Source organism: Lepisma saccharinum, chromosome 21 (assembly GCF_977018435.1).
Source record: "Lepisma saccharinum chromosome 21, izLepSacc3.1, whole genome shotgun sequence".
In the NCBI taxonomy this organism is placed as follows: domain Eukaryota; kingdom Metazoa; phylum Arthropoda; class Insecta; order Zygentoma; family Lepismatidae; genus Lepisma; species Lepisma saccharinum.
In genome coordinates, this window is record NC_139249.1 from 63,057,730 (window position 1) to 63,078,758 (window position 21,029).

Consider the following 21,029-nt stretch of genomic DNA (forward strand, 5'->3'; position numbering starts at 1 on the left):
GCATCCAGTTTGCCAGCAGACACACTCTTAGTTCCCGGTGCACTAGCTGCTGCTTCATGGCCAACTCGACCATGAAAAGCACTGTATAAATAAACTGATATTACAATTACATTTTCAGAATATGTAATTTTCCTTCCTCACGCATGTGTTGACTAAGTAGTTCAAATCTACCTTCAAATTATATATTTCATAGAGAGTAGTTAATAAACAAATCCAGTATTTTTTGTAGATAAAGTAATAATCAAAGTATATTGAAACCATGTATCAAATGTAAACACAATTTAATTCTGAAAACAATGGAATGTTGACAACAATGCAATTACAAGCAGATGTGAGTTGTTCAGGAAAAAAATGTGCATTGGCATTTCAAATGCAAAAGAACAAATTATCATAAACAGTTTTGTTTGTATTATTTTCAGACAATTCATGTCAATGTGGTAAACATTTATTTGTTTCAGTGAACATTCCATCATCCATATTATTCATTTAAACTGCCCCTAAAAAGAAAATAAAGTTGAATTATATCTGTTTCATTCAAAGCTTTTCCATAGCCACATTTTTATAGCTTGAATTTAGGCACGTATTATTATTTCAGGATGCGTCTATGATTTAAGATCCAAAAGAAAACTTGGTTTCATGTCGTGGACTGCACAACTTTCAGGTTAGCAAATCTATTTTCATTATAATACATGAGCAAACAGTAAAAAATGCTCTTAGGAAAGCTGAAGCTGAGATGAAATTACAGGATGAATAGGTTTGGCTACACCAGTGTCGTACGCAAGGGGGGGGGGGTACGGGGTTTAAACCCACCTCTTGAGCTTGTGAAATGTTAAGAAAAATGCTGTGGAAAAAATAATTAAATGGCCAACTTACCACAGTCAAAGATCTAGGACAATACTATTACTATTACTACTACTACTACTACTACTAATACTAATAATAATAATAATAATAATAATAATAATTTGAATTATTATATCCAATTATATCCATGCAGCACGAAGAAAAGCACAGCATTCGAAACACATGCGTCTTTCAGAGAGAAAGCTTTGAAAATTAACAAGTATTCTTGAAAATAAAATATGAGGGCAACTATGATTTAAAAGAGAGAAAGCTTGTTTTGTATCTCAGTTGCAACAATGTTCAATACACTGGCGTATGCAGGATTTTTTTTTTCGGGATGGGCTGGAATAGTAAATGTGGATAGCACATGCCTTCGTTTTAGAGGGCAGGATGCATAATAAAATATTTCGTATTTTTGGAGCTTTTCAGTCTACTATAATTGTATTCAAAGACAAAAATGGTAATCGGGACTCACTTTAAAAGAGGTTTCGCATTTACACATTTTGATTTTTTAAAGTTCTTAACGGATTTTTATTTGAAAATTCTGATTTTCTCAAAATTTTGGTAGGGGCTTTAACCCCATCAGCCACCCCTCTATGTTCAATGAACATGTATTATTTTGTGTGAACAATGAGAATTAACTAAAGAAAATTCTTGGTTCGTTGTAAGCGGCTAATTTATAGACAAAGGCTAGGCGGACAAGAACAGTCACCAGTCCACCTTCCCATTGTTTACCGCAGCATGTTTGAATGTCTCTCTTTTAAAATGTCTCACCTTGTTGACTAGACAATTATTCAAAGAACAATAAGCTTAACTATTGTAAAATGTTTTGTTGGCAAGAACAGAGAGACAAGCCAGATGTGAATTATCGGGAACATTTATGAGGAGAAGAAACCGGAAAAATTCCAACCAATTCTGGGAGTCGAACCCAGATCTCCCGCATGGTTGTCAGATGCTATACCGACCAGACTACCGCAGCTCCTTGGATGAGTTCCATACTTTAATTATTTTAATATATTTTCTTGTTTTTATGGATTTTCTTCACACTTAAAATGTCTCACCTCGTCTCATCTCGTTGACCAGACAATTATTTCGTAACAAAGAAACAAAAAAATGCTCCCAGAATTTGATAAAAATCGAATGACTAGAAAGTGATATTGTTCTGTTGCTTTTGTAAATACTATATTTATGTAGATCTCGAGTACTTAATAGTAGTAGTGGTATTAGTAGTATTATTATTAGTAATTCAGCTAATTAATTCATTATAAGTATTATTAATTAATTGTGATTATTATTATTTAATTAAAGTATAATAAAACAATAGTAATGTGAATTTGGAGAAAGTTTTAGAAATAACCTCCCCCCTTGATAAAATCCCGCGTACGCTACTGGGCTACACATGATTACAACAATGCAATAGCATCCAGACCACTTTAGGAACACAAGACAAAGTAATAGAAACTAGAATAAAACATACTATGGTCAACTTTATCTCACCCAACTTTGAATAAATTAAATTTATATTATGTCTAAATATATATAGTACATTTATGTCTTTTTTTTCATTTCCATATCATTTCAGCTCTATCCTTTCTACTACAATGGTTAGCATTTTGATATCTAGCTTCTAAAGTCATGGTTTTGGTTTGATTATGTCACTGCTAATCATTTTTCAAGTAAAATATAAATTTTATGATGTACAATAGTATCTGAGAATGACCATAAAAAGTAAACCCAAATTTGTGTAAAAATCTTGTGTTCAGAAAAATGAAATGAACAAGACACTACAAATAATAATAATTAACAAATACAATAACAAAAACTAGAACAATAAAAATGAAGGCAACATAGATGCCATCAGAGTCTGCTAAGATCCCTTGCGGCAACAACACATCTCTATGTAGAGATGAGTTAGCCTGTTTCTATAATGATCTCCTTCGTGATTAATAAAAACTTGAGTTTTGTCTTCATTTGGGTCATAAATAATTGTGGAAGATGGAAAGTATCTGCAAATGCTATACTATGCACTATTAAAAGGCATTACAATTTAATTCACTTGGAAAAGGAAATTTAGTGAAATATTAAAACAAAATGTAATTTCTTTCATTGAGATCGCTCGGCATCCATGATCGATTGATTGACTTGCTTTATTTTACTTCGCTTTGTGTGCCACTTTCAGCTAATTTGTAAGATGGGAATGAATGATGATATGATGAAATTGATGAATGGATACTCACAAATATCCATCCCCTGGCCAGGATTCGAACCTGGAACCCCTGGTGTCGTAGTGCGATGTGCTGACCACTCTGACATGGAGGCTAGCATGCGTCCATGGCCCACTCTTGCCACTTCCTAGCTACAGCTCTGAACTTGACGAGACTGAGAAAAGCAGGCATTGCAAGCGAAACAAGCAAGACAGTTTTACAAAATGTATTTTTATTTGCATAAATTTTGAAATTGATGGGAGCAATTGCTCCTCTGTGCCCCCCTGCAGGTTCCCTTATCAGTCAATGTTTTTCCCGCCCCTAATAGGGTGCAAATAATATCACGGGCTGCCAAGACATCCTCTCTTTCACAATTTTTTTTTCATTTAGATCATGCGGCACCCATGGCTGACTCCCGCCGCCCCTAGCTATGGCTCTGAACTTGATGAGACTTGAGAAATGCAGGCATTGCAAGTGACGCAAGCAAGAAAATTTTACGATATGTATTTTTATTTGCATAAAATGTGAAATTAAGGGGGGTAATTGCTCCTCTGTGCCCACTGCAGGTGCCATTAGCCATCAACATTTGCGCTTTGTAGAATTGACTTCCGTCGAAGGTTGGGGCACATCCTCTGACATAAGCTCGTATGCTATCAGAGATTGGAATGATGATTAAGAATGATGGTTTGCAGAAATTGAAAGGAGCTGCATATGCACAGGCTGAGATTAAAATCCAGATCATTTGGTGGAGACATCATGAGTCAACCAATGAGTGCTCTTGACCATGAGACAGCTGCATTGCATTTTTGGATATTTTTCACTTCTATTCCATGAAACATGTTCATGTAAATGCCCACATACAGAGCACCAGCTCACAAGGACCCAGTCTGCATGAGAGGTAGAACCCAAATGAATGGGAGAAGCAGTTTACTTACTCATGGATGACAGCCAATTTTTCATAGCTCTATATACATATTTTTTACACAGTTTTTATGCACTTAAATACAGCATATGCCTAACTGTAGTTATCTGAAATGGCCAGTGGGGAAGCCCTACTAAAAATTCTTTTTACCATTTTCAGTAGATCGATAGGTGCTTTGAAACACCTACTGTTTCCAGTATATGAACTGAAAACAGTACTTCTAATGTTTTCTACTGTTTTCAGTAGCTGAACTGTACTGGTAATGTTTTCTACTATTTTTGGTAGTCCAACTGTGTCTACTGTCTTAAGTAGTTGAACTGGACTCTTAATGTTTTCAGTAATATAATTGTACAACTAACATCTTTCATTGTGTTCAGTATATTGCTATGTGAAAACAGTACTATTATTATCAGTAATGAGAAAAATCTTATCTTCAACTATAAATGTTATGGAAAATCATATAAACAACTATTATAAATGTATGGTAAAGCTTGTGGAATTTGCTATTTTGGAATGCTTTGACACAACAAAAAATCAAATATAGTGAACACGTTTTTTAAGTGTGTAGCTTCATTGTGGTTAACACACTTGTAGGAAATTGAAAAACATACTGTTTTAAGCATACATTGACTTCTATTAACTTATTCATTAAGATATATCTGACCTCAGTAGAATTAATTAGGAAAACAGTAGAAATTCAGTTCATGTACTGTTTTTTCAATCCACTACTAAATCACTGAAAATGTGGTGTCAAGAATTAAACTATATATTCCTGGAGTCAATAAATGATTTTATAATATAATGTAACAAGTATTATTATTCACATTTTTTTTCAGTACATCATCCCTAATATTGGTGTACAGTAGTTGTACAGTAGACCTACAATTGGATTTCAGTAGATTTCACAGTACATTGTAGAAGGCATTTGAAAACAGTATAAATTTGCTGGGGGGGGGGAGTAGACCCCCTCTTTGCAGCCAAGCAATAAATAAATATTTACCTCGAATATGAATTTTCATGTAGAATTTTATAGCATGACAATTGTGACTGCTTCCACAAATTTTCCATGCCCCTTTACCTCACTACACACTTTGGGCTTGTGAAGTTACTGTTATCTAAGTAACAAAGTTTTTAAAAACAATGTACCTGTTTTCTAATTTACAATTTCAAATGTTTAGCTAAGAAGTAATGCATTTTACTAGTTATTAATTTCAACAAAGGAAATTCACTTAATATAAAACATACATAGAGTAGCTATCAATCCATACTAGCAAATGTTTCATACTTCCTTTTGAAACTTCCTTTTCAAGTATATTTGAGTTGATTTATATTTAAGTTGCATTGAAATCACATCAGCCATCTATGCTTCCAAGAGAATATAACCTTTACTGAGATGAAAAATGTAATTTATTTTTATTCTCTCACATAGCATTCATCCCATGTGAAAAACAAATATCGAAATGGATGATATTCAGCAATCAACTTCACCCACAATTCATTGCACAATATTTCAGACAAATAGATCAGATCCCATATTGACAACATGCTGAGCAAGCATTGTGCCTATTATTATTGTGATCATATGCAGAATGTATACGTTTTTTCAAAGCCCCTGTAAAAAGTGTGTAAAGTGGTTAAATAGAAATGGTTTCACTGTAAGAACACTTCTCATTCTCTTTCCTTAACAAACGTGTATCTACTTGCGCCCAATTTCTTCCCAGAGTACACAGCGTGATGATCTCAAGGAGAGTTTAATCCATTGATTGGGACCATTCTTATCCACTTACTAATCACTGTCAGACAGTCTCACATGTATTAAATATTCAGAATAAAAAAAATATATACATAACATGAATCTTATGCATGATTATCACATAACATAAGTAATAATAATAATAATACATGAACTAGTTTATGCACATGCTAACTAACTAACTAACTAAATCTCTAGCCTTCTTAAACCAAAAGGTTTATGACTGCAACATCTGTCCCTATCCTGGGCAAGATCAATCGAATGTTTTCTACCCATACTGATTTATTTTAGGTCCATCTCAAAGTTATCCCTCCATCTTTCTCTTGACCTTCCTACAGGTCTCTTACCATCAGGTTTCCCAACAAGAATCCTGTAATCTCTTCTTTCCTCTCCCATTCGCGCAACATGGCCTGCCCAAATAAATCTTCTTGATGTAATTATTCTAATGATATCTGGACATTAATACAAATTATGTAGTTCTAAATTATGAACCTTCTCCACTCACTTGTCGCCTCTTTCCTTTTAGGTCTAAATGTTTTTCTAAGAATTTGATTTTCAAATACTCTTTTTTTATGTTCATCTTTTAACGTAAGGGACTAAGTTTTACACCATATAATATTACAGGCAAAATTACTGTTTTGTGTATTTTAACTTAGTTTCTTAGATATTATATGAGAAGATAAACGTATATGAAGAGAAAAGTAACGTGCATTTCCTGAATTAAGTCTGGTTTTTATTTCTTCTTTAATATAATTTCCATTTGTTAATATTACTCCTAAGTACTTGAATTTGGAAACTGATTCAAAGGAGTTGTCATCAATAATTAGATTTTGATTATTATCTAACACTTGGTTTCGGCCGGTAAGCATATATTTAGTTTTATCTTTACTAACTTCCAAACCTATCTTTTTAGTTGCTTTTTAAAATTTTTTAGCATTATTCTTAATTGTATTTATATCACCCCCTAGTAAGTCTATATCATCTGTGTATGCCGAGTCAGACCATTAAATTTTAATCCTTCATTAGTTTATTTTATCTTTCTTGCAACATATTCTAAAGCAAAATTAAAGAGGAATGGAGATAATGCATCTTGTTGTTTTAACCCATCATGAATTGCAAATATGTCAGACATATTAATACCCACATGAATTTGACTTTCTCTTTCATTATTGTACACTTTTGTCATATTAACAAGCTTCTTAGGCATTCCAAACTCGATTAATATATTATACAATTTATCTCTTTTAGCCAAATCATATGCTTACATTTAAATCCACATTGATAATTCACCTATAATTTCATTAGCATATGGGGTTAATGTTGTTAAAGGAATGTTATGTAATATTTTACATGATGTTAAAGTGAGAGAAATTCCATGGTAATTATTGCAGTACGTTTTATCACCTTTTTTAAAGATAGGAACAATGATGGATTCTTTCCACTGTTGAGGAATTTCTTCTTTATTCCACGTTAAACAAATTAATTTATGAATTTCACATATTAACAAATTCCCACCATGTTTAATTAACTCAGCTGGTATTAAATCAATGCCAGGTGCTTTATTATTCTTTAGCCTTTAAATAGCATCTTTAATTTCAGTCAAGTTAAATCCTGGAACTAAAGGTTCTACTGTGTGTACTTCATTTCTGCTAATGTATCTCCTAAATGAACATTTAGGTCATTAAAGTAGTTATGCCATCACTTGGATCAGACAAAAATTCACAGATTTTATCTTTTATCAAGCTTACTTTAGGTTGCCAACCCTTTCTAATTCATTTACACCTTTATATAAATCTCTGAAATTTTTATTTTTGCTGTTTGTTTCAATTTCGTTAATTTTGCTTCTCAAGTAATCTCTTTTTATACTTCTAAACAAGTTGTTAACCTTTTGCTTTATTTTGTTATAATAAAGGATTATAATGATTTCCATCCTTTTATATTATTTTTCTTGTCTGCTTTTGCTCTTTCTGCTCAATCTACTCTGCTATGTATCAGGAGGAAACCTTCATCTATCTCTTCTATTCCTTTACCCCATTTATGCCTCTAACATTCAATGTTCCAAAAGTCTTTGTACCAAGTCCTCTCCAGTTCGTCTGCCTTGTAGTCTGTCCGGCTACCTCTCTTTTGTTCTTTTAATAATTTAAAATTCGAATGTATGGGGATTGGCCTACAGGATCCTATCCCAGTGGAGGGGCTGCCTCCTCTTTGCCTCTGCACTTGCACGGAGCATTATATGTTGGTGCTCCTGCTCTTGTTCTATTTTACGGAGTGAGCCTCATTACTAACTCCAACCCTCCTCCTTTTTCATTCGGGCTTGGGTCCGACTATGGCAGAATTATATTTATATTCATGTAGTAGAAATCTATTGTCTGAAAGTGCACTAGGACTAAACATTGATGAACCCCATTAATACATGTTTTTCCGATATCCCCATTTCTCACACACTTTTTGATATTTCCTGCTATTTACCTTTTCAGTTTTTGGTGAAACTAGAAATTCCATTCGTGGGAAATTTTCCTGCTGGAAACAGCTCAGTTTCTACGTTTAGCACAGACATAATGAACATCAGGGTATTGACAAGAGAGTTATGATAAATCAAGGAGACACTAGCCAAGGGAACAGCAAAAGATCTGGGTTGAGGGTGTAGTGGATAAATGATGTAACACTGTGGAAACTGTCCAGAAAAGATTAGTTTGGCTGCTCAGTGAGCACACTTGAGAAACAGTTTTCCTTCTCCCTTGACAAGGGATTTAACCCATAACGATCATGGTGCCAGATTTTAACACAAAGGGCATCGCATGGTCCCGTGGACCAGCAAATTGAATTTACTATTTCCAAGAGTTATCAAAACACTTGCAAACTTTTTCACAAATTTTCATGTATTTTGGAGCTTCTTTATGGAATTATGATAAAATTTTATCCACTAATTCCTTTATTGCCGTTTTTATTACTAAATTTATCTAACGGTACAAGAATCTGCAGCATATTCGTAAACGGCTTTATAAATACATTGTCATGTGACATAAGATTCAAAAAATGCTTTCGTTGGTCTATTATCACAGAACATGCATGCATTTACCCAAAAAGAACAAAATCACATAAAAAAATCACACACACACAATTTCTGTTCTGAAACTTCACTTTCGCCGCCAACTTCTTCAAGTGTGGCAAGGACATTTCCACTAAATGACAGATTGTCAACTCTGATTCTTGCATCAGGTTCCATGCGAAAAGACTTAGGCAAAGGGTGTTGCATGGTCCGTGCCTATTGCTTCAAAACTAAAACACAACAAGCAAAGTGGCGCTGGGGGGTTATGTGATATTCCATAATATGAAGCTACCGAAAAGGAGAGGGAAGTGCATGTTATTGGTTCCAAGAACGAGATCGTTGTTCTAGGCCGAAGGGACCACGCCATGCTCATAATGGGTTTCCCAGGCTAGAGATAGCATCTCTTGCATTCATGGGCAAAATGGTTGGAAATACTCACACACTGGAAGCAAAGAAATGCAGGAATCAAAGATTGGATTTGAAGGAATATCATGAAAAAAAAAATAGAAAAAAAATTAAAAATCACAGCCATGTCACCTCTGATTGCCTAGAGTACCCAGAGTATATGCTGCTGGTATAAGGTTTTTGGTACTATATTTTGCATAGATTTTTCAACCAAAAATGCAGGCTTGACCAGGACTAGAACCCAGGCCTCTGGCATACTGTGCCATTGCTCCACCATCAAGCTATAGGTCTGCCCTGGCTTCACCTGATTTTTCGCTCTTGCTGTTTTACCTGTGTGGAATCATCTCTGCAAGTGTTACTGTAACAGGATATGTTGCCTTTGAAACACTGTAGACGTTGATGTTGCCTCGTTCCTCCCAGTATAGAGATATAATTTTTTTAAAGCCAGGTTGGCTCGGTAGCTCAGTGGGTGAGCAATGGCACGGTATGCCAGAGACCCAGGTTTGAGTCCTGGTCGATCCTGAATTTTTTTGCTGAAAAATCTATGTAGTACATATCTTGTGTGTGCCTATTTTTTTAAAAAAAAGAATACAATATTTTTGTATTGTAATGCACTCATTTATACACATTTCCTCAGAATGATGTCATAGTGAACAAGGAATTATATTGCAAATTGTTATCAAAGATAGTGGCAGTAGGTTTGAAAACAAAATCCATTAAATTTTAAAGAGGTTGATCTTTTTCTACAACAATAGCTGTCCCCATGCTATTACCAACAGTGTGAAGAATGCTAGAAGTACTTGAACATTTTTGGTAGCCAAGATGTGTTCCTTTACAAACCTTCATATGATGGGCTTATGAAATATCTAGCCAAACAGGTATTTAAGGGAATGAGGAAATGTTATCATGAGAGTTGGTAGTTGACTACATTGTCTGCACACCACACTTGAAGTATTCTATTCCAATGCAAGGCACGTTTGAAAATCCACGGGCCAGGGTAACTCTCGAGTTAGGATCATTTTCCATTGCACCAATCTAAAATATATTGGTTCATTCCACAGTCACGTATGTGACAAACATACTTTTGCATATTGACACTAAAAATGGCAATCTTGGTGACAAATGAAGTATTGAGATAAAACCTATTTTATTGCATAAATTAGAATGTTATTAACTGTATATAATATCAGAGAAAGATTAGATTAAATGTTTGACTCTTTCAATTGCTATTTTTATTATGATCATGTACGTATGTGACAAATAATAGAAATTTCATTTCACATATATTTCTTCTAAATTCTGTGAATTATACAAAATAACATGCATTTTGAAATATTTTGCAAACTACTAAAGGACTAACAAATAAATATCACTTAGCAGAATTAACAGATTCCTATTTGCATTTTTTTTAATGTAGTAAAATTGTACCAGTCATTCATGTATGTGACAGGCGATCAGGTCCGAGACATTGTATGAGAATACATAGATTTTGGTTACCTGGCAAACTTTTGGTATTAATTTTACTTAACTGAGATAGGAAATACCATGATTTCATGATTGTTAATTATGGGAGTAGGTAATCTTTGAATTAGATCATCCAAGTGTATGGTGCCTACATCATTTTCTTTATATGTATGAAGTTATGTTCAGACTGTTTCTTAATAAAAACTACACTAGCATCAGACATATGCACTGCAGACACTTGTTCAAAACATTGTTCCATGTTTCATTTCTTCATCTTTTCACAGCAGGAAAGCACCAGGTGAAATATTTGAAATGCATATTGTAGCAGATGATGACCGAAGATTCAATACTGCTTGCACTACTTTGACGATCTCAGCATGACTCTTTATCCTTACAGTAACAAAACCTCTTGTATCAGGGTGTTCAATGACTTCACTGCTAAATGAACCAACATGATCTCTGGAACAGGGATGCCAAATTCCTTCTTAATTCCTGGAACTTCTTTCCTGAGATTCCACTCAGTTTGGACTTGATCTATACCTTTTAACATCACTAAAATAAGAATTATGCTCACATTTTGAACAACTTTGCAGTTGCTGCAGCTCATGTCATGACACCTACATACACTCGAGACTTGCACTGCACTGCACCAAATACCATCAACAACCCTTTCCAAAGGAAAGTTGCGGAATATTTTGATTTAAAACACAAAAATCGCTCTTGTGATCATGTAGACAAGGTAAGATATGAACTTATTTTTAAATTTACTCCAGATTATCAATTTCGGTATATAAACTTGAAACCTGAGAACTTCAATGATTTGCAAAATGAAGGCAAACATGGACTGCTTTGATCTGTCTTTTGTATGACTAACAATATGATAACATTGTGTCTTTTGCTTGTTTCAGAAAGAGCAGCAGTTAATAAGGCCCCACACTGTCTACTCCAAAGTGCTGATTATATTTCAGATTGTTATTCATGTGAATAATTCATGGCAAAATCAACAGTATTGCTCTTTGCATGTCAGATTGAAAGGCCGGAGTTGGAATTCTTCTTTATTGGTCACTAGGTGTACCTTTATTTTGAACATATTTTCTAATGCCATCTCCTTTGTAATCAAGGGGTCCTGAGTTCGATACACAATGGAGGCACATTGCACAGTGGTTAAGATTCCATTTTAAACTGTAGGTCCAGTCCTGGTTAGCCTATGTGTGCAATAAGTGGACTTAAAGCAACAATTCATTCAATCAATTCAATCTCATGCCATTTTGAAATATAGTCATTTCATCATGCATATCTGGAAGAGTACTTACAACGTCCAAACAGTATAAAAACACTATTACTCATACCTGTTAATATCACTATTGTCACTGCCAGTGTTAAATAGAAAATAAAATACACTATTCTAGTCATTAATATCTGCATAATAACAGTGCCACATACATGTCTCAGGTCACATGCATGACCATCATAAATTGTAATCTTAATTAAAATTTTAATTAATTTGTTTGCATATTTTGACAACCCTATATCATTGCGCTTTGCACAAAGTATTTGGAGATTTACATTTGAACTATGTAGTACATAGTGTGTGGGGGGGGGGGACCTGTTAACGATCAGTGATGACACCAGACTGAAATAATTGGGGGGACCCCACAGATTCCGGAGTCAAATTCTAAGGGGGCTAACTGATAGCAGCTAAAATGTATTTACATAATATTTTACTCATATTTTACATTCAGACACAAAGGTAAATCACTATGTAAGATACCGTATTTGGTTCCTTCACACACAAAAGTACTTTTAGGCATGAATGTTTTAGGCCAAACAAAACACAATGAATATATATTTTTCTTAAGCTATTATTTAATGGAATAATATCACAGACTTACTATTGAGATTACAAAATACACCTTAAAAACGACATTCACTCTCAACTTTGGATATGCACATTAATACTGCTTGTATTTCAAAGTAAGGAGTGTGAATGCTCTTTTGCTGAAGTGAGAAAATAAACCAAAGTAAGAACGTCTGCTCATACAGAGCAGAGGACCAATTTTGATCTTTGTAATTCTTAACATTTAAGAATTTCTCTCTTGCTCTCGGATATTTGCAGACATAAGGACAGACATAACGATGAAATGGATGAGACAACCTCATCAACACCCGGTACTGGAATAAGGAACTAACAAACAGAAAATAAATTTGTCTGCTCTTTATATGTTGAACGTCCTCCTACTTATAAAAATTCATCTTTCACACTTGTTAGACCTATTTCTAAAAATAGTGATACGATTTAGAGATGCTAAATAATCCAGACAGATCTACAGCTCCCAACTAATGATTTTAGAACTGATCGTAATAAACTAATCTTGCGATTTTAATAAAGTAAGAGGTGCACTTAGTGGCCGTGGTGGCTCAGTTGGTAACGCATCTTGACTACCACGCTCAAGGTCCCGGGTTCGATCCCCAGCTGGTTCAAATCCAGGAACTTTTCTAACGTTGGAAGCAGCCCCGGCGCCCACCCAGCGTCGAATGACATGGGCACATGGGGGAAACCCTGGGGGGTAAAGGCAGTCAGGGGCGTGATGCTGATCACAGCACCCCCACTCATGACCGGATCAAGAAAGTGTGGGGCGTTACCCCCGCACCCTCTATACGCCTTCATGGTGTGGTGCTAAGCACAGGGGAGCACTTTACCTTTTTTAAGAGGTGCACTTGAACATTATAATGACCTTGCCCCAATGGAAATTTTATAGTGGAAAATATTACGGTAGGAAACTTTTAGTTTTCCTTATTTTCAGTCGAAATGTGTCTACCATACTATAAAAATCTGGGGAGGGGCTACAAGGGGGGCTGAGCTCAGTTTTGGGCGGCTTCAGCATTCCTAGCCCCCCCCCTCCCCGTCCCTGTTAATGATCATGTTTGTGACTCCCGAAAACATCTACACTAATATCGGATAAACAGAACACTCAGAATGATCCTAAAGTTTTGTAATGGTGTATTATCGTAGAGAATGTATTCAAAATGCAAAATAAGTATTTAAGTGCAGAATAGATGGAATAGGGTATCACTAACTGGGTCATATTTCAATAGAAGATTTGTGAACAGCTATAAAACATTTGAAATATGCAATTTATACCAACATTTGAACTTCTGGAGCTAAAATAAAGTTCACTACCAAAAAGATCACATATTTTTAAAGAGAATAAAGAGCTTGCCACTATAATTCAATGAAACAAAAATTTGGCACATTTGTTTCAAATTCTGTGGAATGAGTCTATAGCAGACCTCATGAATCACGAAACCACGGCTTTTAATCAAGGGGTACCGGACCGGGTTCGATACCCGGTAGAGGCACATAGTGGTTCGGATCCCACTTTAAACTGTAGGTCCAGTCCCAATTAGCCTTACTGTGCATAAAGTGGACTTAAAACACCAACTCAACTCAACAAAACCTTGGCTTTACTTCAGGATAGTAACTTGCCTCAAAGCAAGTGCCTAAATGTCATACAGATGGAAACACTTGATTGGTTACCTGGTTCAAGAACGGGTGGTTCTATTTGTGGTATGACTGAATAACAGAAAAGAAGGAGAAAGGGTGGAGGTAATGGGGCATTGGTATCTCTGTATACAGTGACAAGGGAGAAAATTTCAAACACGTGATAAAGGCAGGGAAACATATTTGCATGAATAGATTTTGATATATTATTGCAGCTTATCTTAGTTAGTAGTTTTACAAATGTTTGTATTATATGCATCTACCTTCACGTAGTTTTCATTATCGTTTTATGGCTATACTGTTCCACTTTCTCTGGCTAGTGGAGGGATGTTTGTATTGCACATGCAATTCTATAAACTGTATACTGCAGAATGTGCACAGTAAATTAACATCAAAGTATGTATATTTAATAACAGACTATATATTTCTCACTTTTATGTACACTACTTCCCATTTTAAATTTATTTAGTTTTGAAATTCTGAAGTGATACATTACTAGTTGCAGATGGCAGCCATTATTACTGTTTTTACTCACCAATCTCGGAGGGTAAAGTTGACCCTTATTTTACTCTAAGCTTACCCGACGTATCTGTTGGTGCAACAGATATTCAGCCAATTCATGGGTAAACTGTGAAAAAAGGACTAGTTTTTTTGCACTCCACTAAAAATGTTATTATAAATGAAAGTGCAATATATACTATTCATATATGAAAAGGGAAACATTAATATGAAATTTAAATTATTAATTATTATTTTTAAAAAATATAGTCCTTTTTAATGTCTTTTTTTTAAGGTAAAATACAGCGAATAATCTTACCATCCATTTCAATAAAATCTTCCTTGAAACAGCTTACCACATTCCATAACTTGCTGCCAGTTGTACCTGGCTTTGCCATTTCACTGAGACTTTACACTGTCACACAGTTAAGTTAAAACTATTGTAAAAAGAATCAAAATAAGAGTCTAAGTCTAGCAGAGAAGTACACTTTCAACCCAACAGGCATGCCATTTACTCATAGAGGGAAGGTAAGTTAGATGGCGCTTGTTCTTTCTTATCTCTAAAATGCACCAAATAGACAATTGTTGAATGTTTTGGTCAGGGGAAAAACAATTGTACATAATATTTAATATCTTGTCAATAAAGGCACGAAGGAACATGTTTTTTTAAGAAGGGGAAAAAAGGAATGTAGGCTGAAAAACTAGTCAATAAAGGGACCAGAAAGTATAATGTTTTAAAAAAAGGAAAAAAAGGAAATGTGAGGTGAAAAAGGATAAGAAAAGGGAAGTGAAAATCAAAATCTTGTTGGTGGAAGATAATTATCAGCACTGTTGTTATTTATTCCATGATCAGTGTTGTAATATAAAATAGGATTTCCCTTTAAAATCCAGTCTCTACTTATGATGTTGACAACATGAGGTGTAAAATTTTATCTTTTTTTATATAAATGCATCATTGTTTTAATAAGCCGCCACATTTATCTTTTTCATGGACCAACTTTGACATTTATTGGTGAATTTTGATGAAGTTCAAGTTATCAGTTGCCTTTATTACTTTTTGGTCTAAATACTATGTAGTTCTTGTCTATAAAATTATAACCTTTGTTTTTTCAATGCTTGTGCTACACTACAGCTATGTTGTTTCCTATCTCTAGGAACAGTCAACAGTTACATACAGTGCTAAAGCTACAATGACAGATGAAAGCCCACATCGAAGAAATAAATCAGATGAAGATCATGTGGAAATTTATGAAGAGGAAGAAATAATGAATGTTTGCATTTCTGCTAAACGAACTGTGACAGGTCGGGTGCAAGCTGATGTAGTTCCTGCTCCTCCCAAGAAATGGTAGTGTTTCTACAAGTTACATGCTAAGGAACCAATCCAACGAGTCTGAAATTGCATTGTAAACATTTTGTTCATATTTTATTACTTTTACGTATCATTTTACTAATGACAGTAATGTGGCATAGTACTTCAGAGAAAAATGTTTTAACTGTTAAACTAAAAACTGGAAAATGGATGAAGTAGGTATGTTGAATAAGTAATACAATAGTAGTGAGCTGCTTTTGAATACCAATTTTAAATTCTGTTGAGCCACAATCACTCATTATTTCTATACTTGAATTTTTATATATATATATATATACAGTTAACAAAGTGTGTGGAAAAAACTGATAAAAATTGAACCAGTTACATTCGATAAAGCAACTTTAATTTATGATTTCAAAATATTTTTAATCAAGGTGATCCAAAATTGATTCGCAACCTTTCCTTAAATTTCTCTTTAAACTGGCATAACGAGTGCTCGAAGTAAGGGTGTGCTGCAGAGGGGGAATCCTCACAGCTAAGAAAGTTTACACAAAACCCCTTGAACTGTCTCATTGTCATCATGTTAAACATGGGAGCATCCTCTCAGCTAGCCCTCAGGCTTAAGGAAACATACACCATTGCTCATGACAGGTGTGAAATTGGTCAACTGGAATTATTTAAACCATAGTTGTTTTTAATATATGCACAAAAGATGTAGTTTAAACTTGTGTATTTTAAGTAGTACAAGTATTCATCATGAGCAGCTTACATAATTTTTTTATTTCCTGCACCATAACATATTCATGCATCTGCTTTTGCTAATGCAGGTATTTTTGTACACATAGTATGACTATTTACACATTGTTTTGCTTCTTTGCTTTATTTTCTCTGATATATGAATTTAATACTAATATATATAACATATATATTAGTGTTTTATATTGATACACAATTTGTTAAACATTTCACAAAAGTGAAATTTACACCTGAATGTAGTTTTCCTGTAAAAAGTAATCATAAGAAGCTATTGAGAACTTTAAAATTCCTTTCATATTACATAATTGTATATTTATTCAATGAATTGGAGGCACTGAAGATACATTTTTCCTTATGGTGATGGGTCATTGCATTTGCCATAGGATGATAAAACAACACTAGTGTGTGTCCTGGCTGATAATTCGCATTGCAACTTTCATCCAGAATATATTGGATACATGATAGTGGGATAAATTCTTCAATTACTACAAAAAAGAGAAGTACGAGCTATCCTTTATCCAACATATACTTTTCTTTACAATCATTTCATTCTTGTAGTGGATGGAGAATAATGCACATGAAGCACACGGACATTACCAGCTGGGAATGAATTAATTTGAAAGTAAACATGCAAAGAAAATCAAGATATACAATTTTAAAATATTGATCGATATTTCCTGTGTTGTCTTATTTATTAGTTTATGTGCGAACACACACATAGACATAAATGAACACTGTTTTTCCAAAACTATACATTTAATTTATTATTAATACTATATATGAAGCATGAAGAACTTGCATTGTGAGTACAATATCCGATATGAATCAGGTGTTAAAAGGAAGATAAAATTAAATTATTTTTTAATCAATTTTTATTTTTCATGTAAAAAAATGCAAAAGTTTTAATTAGCATCTATTCATAGTCTACCTTTTATGCACACAATTTTATTTTATTTATGTGATTAATTCTTTCTATGTAGTTTACAATTCCAGAAATCTCATTTGATACGTGTGGGGGAGGCAGGAGGGGTCATGGATAACATATGAATTCCATCAAATTGATTTTAGTCACATTTCTTTCTATCGTATTTATAAGAAATTTCCAAGAAAATAAGAATAACCATGGAATTTTTAAAATTATTTTTCCTATTAGTTAGGAACAGTACTTCAATTAAATGAAGTAACTTTATAGATAAAATATACGCATTTGGATACTAAACAAACTGTCTCAGAGTTCTGAATGAGAAGGTAAATTGATTTATTACAGATGCATGACAGGTTGATGTTTCAAAATGACTGATAACAATTTGTTTCAGAAATCAAGCACAGTTATTTATGCAACAATATATGCATATGTTGATAAGAGGGTATAATCTACCTGAATTTCAAGGTGGTTTGTACTGCAGAGCCAGCCTTTTTAATTGCTCACTTAAGTTGTATTTGTGATGACTTATTTGCTGACAAATGCTACTCATTATCGATTTTATGCTGACAAGTTTGAACTTTACATATGCAGTTGAAGAGCAATTGTGCAAAGAAGTGTCATGCTAGACAATGTTTGTAAGACTTGATCAACCAAGGCATTGCAGCCAAACAATTCTCACCTCAGTTAATCCATATAATCTTTTTATTTGTTGTCATATTTTGATTTTTTGGTGTGTATTCCTATATATGTAACACATGAGTTTCGTTGCATACTCTCAAGTGCCTTAATCTGGGTGTTCCTTCAAATTGTCACCATTGTACAAAGACAGGTAAGTGCCATTTGATTCTGTGATATTGAGCTAGATATTAGATATATTTTTGAACATATCATGTATTGTATACTTGATGTCATAAGTAGAATGCTGTTACAGAAAATGTTTACAAATAATACCATGAGTATTATTTCATGAATTTATTTTTTATGTATATGATGTGTATGCAAATAAAACATCAATCTGTAATTATTTTAAAATGATCCAAATCCTTATTTTTCCAAATATAGCTTAATGAATCATAAAAGGAGCAAGAATGTGGTGTAAAAAGAATTTCATAGAAGTGTTGTCATTATTATTATTATTATTATTGTTCAAATTTTGTTTTAAGTTCACATTATACTCAAATAAGCTATTAGAGACTGAACTTACAGTCATTGTTACCATATTTTGTGAAGTGAAAGAGGTTTTTTTTTCCCCCTTTCTGATGAGAGCCCCAATTTTATATGCATTGACCCAGCATCGCAAAAAGAAGAAATAAAGAGCTCCGGTCTTCAAAGACAGAAATCAGCAGTGATGGGACTCGATGTGCTGACCATGCATCACCAAATGAAAATGCCACTGTGGCACGCTGTGCCCATTAGAGGGCTGTTGCACCATGGAGTTTAGTATAGTTAATGTGTGTATTACATTTCTATGAAAACATGCTTATATTTTATTAAAATTTTGTAATAAGTTACCTTTGCAGTACCTTCTTACAGATAAATACAACTATTCATAAAATATATTAAAACTCGATTTGAGTTGGTGCCGACAATCACTCAGGCTTTTGGCCAATATAAAATATTTAAAAAAGAACTGTATTTGTATTTAAGTTCATCTGTAAATTTACCTTTTTGTTTTGGCATTTTTATTTTCTAATGAAACTATAAAAGTTGAAAACAATACAGTACATACAATTGATAACTCTGCCATTTGTGTTTTTTATGTCTATGACTCAGTCAATATCAACAAATATTATTGAATTTTAAATACAGGGTACACACAAATGAATGGTGCGGTTACAAATGCCAATAAAAATTTTATTTTTCAACTTACATGGTTGCAGCAAACACTGTTAAGGGCAAAAACTGTCCCACAACACATATCAACGCGGTAATCAAACTCGTTCCAGACACGGTGTAACATGTCCACTGTAATGTCCTGCACTGCATGCATTATCTGATCACGAAGTTGCTAGATGGAAGTTGGCATTGGTTGTGCATAAACCTTGTCTTTAATTAGCTCCCAATTCCCTGCTCGCTCTTGCCACTGACTTGCGAGAACTTTGCTGAAATGCCTGATGCACTCTCTCCACATTTTCAGCAGTCACATGAGGTTGACCAGAACTTTTCCCTTTATGTCTTCCCGACCTGCGACGCCATCTTGCAAACTAGGCACACAAGCTAACAGGATCCGCAGTGAGCATGATAAGCTTTAAAAACTGGGACAGTTTCTGCCTCTAACAGTGTTTGCTGCAACTACATAAGTTGGAAAACAAATTTTTTATTCACATTTATAACCTCACCATTCATTTGTGTTTGACCTGTATGTTATTTTTTACTACATTTGGACTAATGGGTTTCCTGACAACATGATTGAGAGATATCTGTATATTCTGCTTTATGGATAATGGAATTGAAGTGGTGGGTATATATGTAGTTATCCACATTATGTACACTTCTCCAATTGTTTTCTAACCACCCTGAAATATTTCTAAGTTCAAAAATCGTTAACGTGGCAGCATAGCTCTTGAGCACCAGCAGAGGGTAGCCAACTTTACTATAGGTCCCTTTACTAGATGAGAATCACTGTGGTAAAAGATTTAAATGATTTAGAAATATTTCAGGGCAGTCAGGTAACAAATGGAGAAGTGTACAAAATAATGAACAATAACATCCAGGCACAACATGTAGAAGAACAATTACACATATGTGTTTCTGCGGATTACCTCGTGTAATCACTGATCCTCACCTTCGAAATTAGCCAGAAGTGGCAGAAAAGCAAAGTAAGATAAACTAAATCAATCTATCAATCAAACACACCTGTTCCTATCTCCGATATATACCCCAAAGGGGGTATATTTTTCTGTAAGCAACACAAAATCGAACATTAGAAATAAATCACCTATCAGGAGAATGTGTCAACTATACAATAGGTGCTCTGAAAGGGAATCAAAATTAAACATATTTTACATCAACAAGCTATTTAAACTGTGGAAGAATAAAATTCATATTGAAAATACATCTGAACACATGGCTGGCTTTCAAAGCCAATATTTTCACTGAAATGAGACTTACTTGTTATAATATGATGTGATCCAAATATGTGCTAATTTAGTACCTTTTACATATAAAATGTTTCTGAATTTGAAATATGTTTTATATTTTAACTTAAGGCAAGCAACCTAACCACACTAAATGAGCATTGCAAGTGTTAGATAGGCCTACATTCTGATTAAGGCACCGCGGAAAATCTTGAAACACTAAAGGCTCCATGAAACGAAAAAGTTTGGGAACCCCTGCTCTAGGATATAAATTAACTACAGGTTCTAGGCACTTTATCACCTAGGTTAGTGCTATTCTTCA

The 21,029-nt window shown here is 34.1% G+C and overlaps 1 protein-coding gene across 2 annotated transcripts in view; it reads left to right on the forward strand.

The window, feature by feature from the left end:
- The window catches only part of LOC146004036 (uncharacterized), a 119,051-nt gene extending 100,496 nt beyond the window's left edge, over window positions 1-18,555 (forward strand). Inside the window, exons 3-4 of one of the 2 annotated variants that reach the window (XM_083142615.1) lie at window positions 596-661; window positions 15,795-15,881. In XM_083142615.1, coding sequence (XP_082998741.1) covers window positions 596-613 — 18 coding nt within the window. In that variant the 3' untranslated portion in view covers window positions 614-661; window positions 15,795-15,881. Of the gene's footprint in view, window positions 1-595; window positions 662-15,794 lie in introns of both variants that reach the window. The other variant, XM_083142614.1, reaches the window with a different exon arrangement.
- Window positions 18,556-21,029: the final 2,474 nt, after the last annotated feature.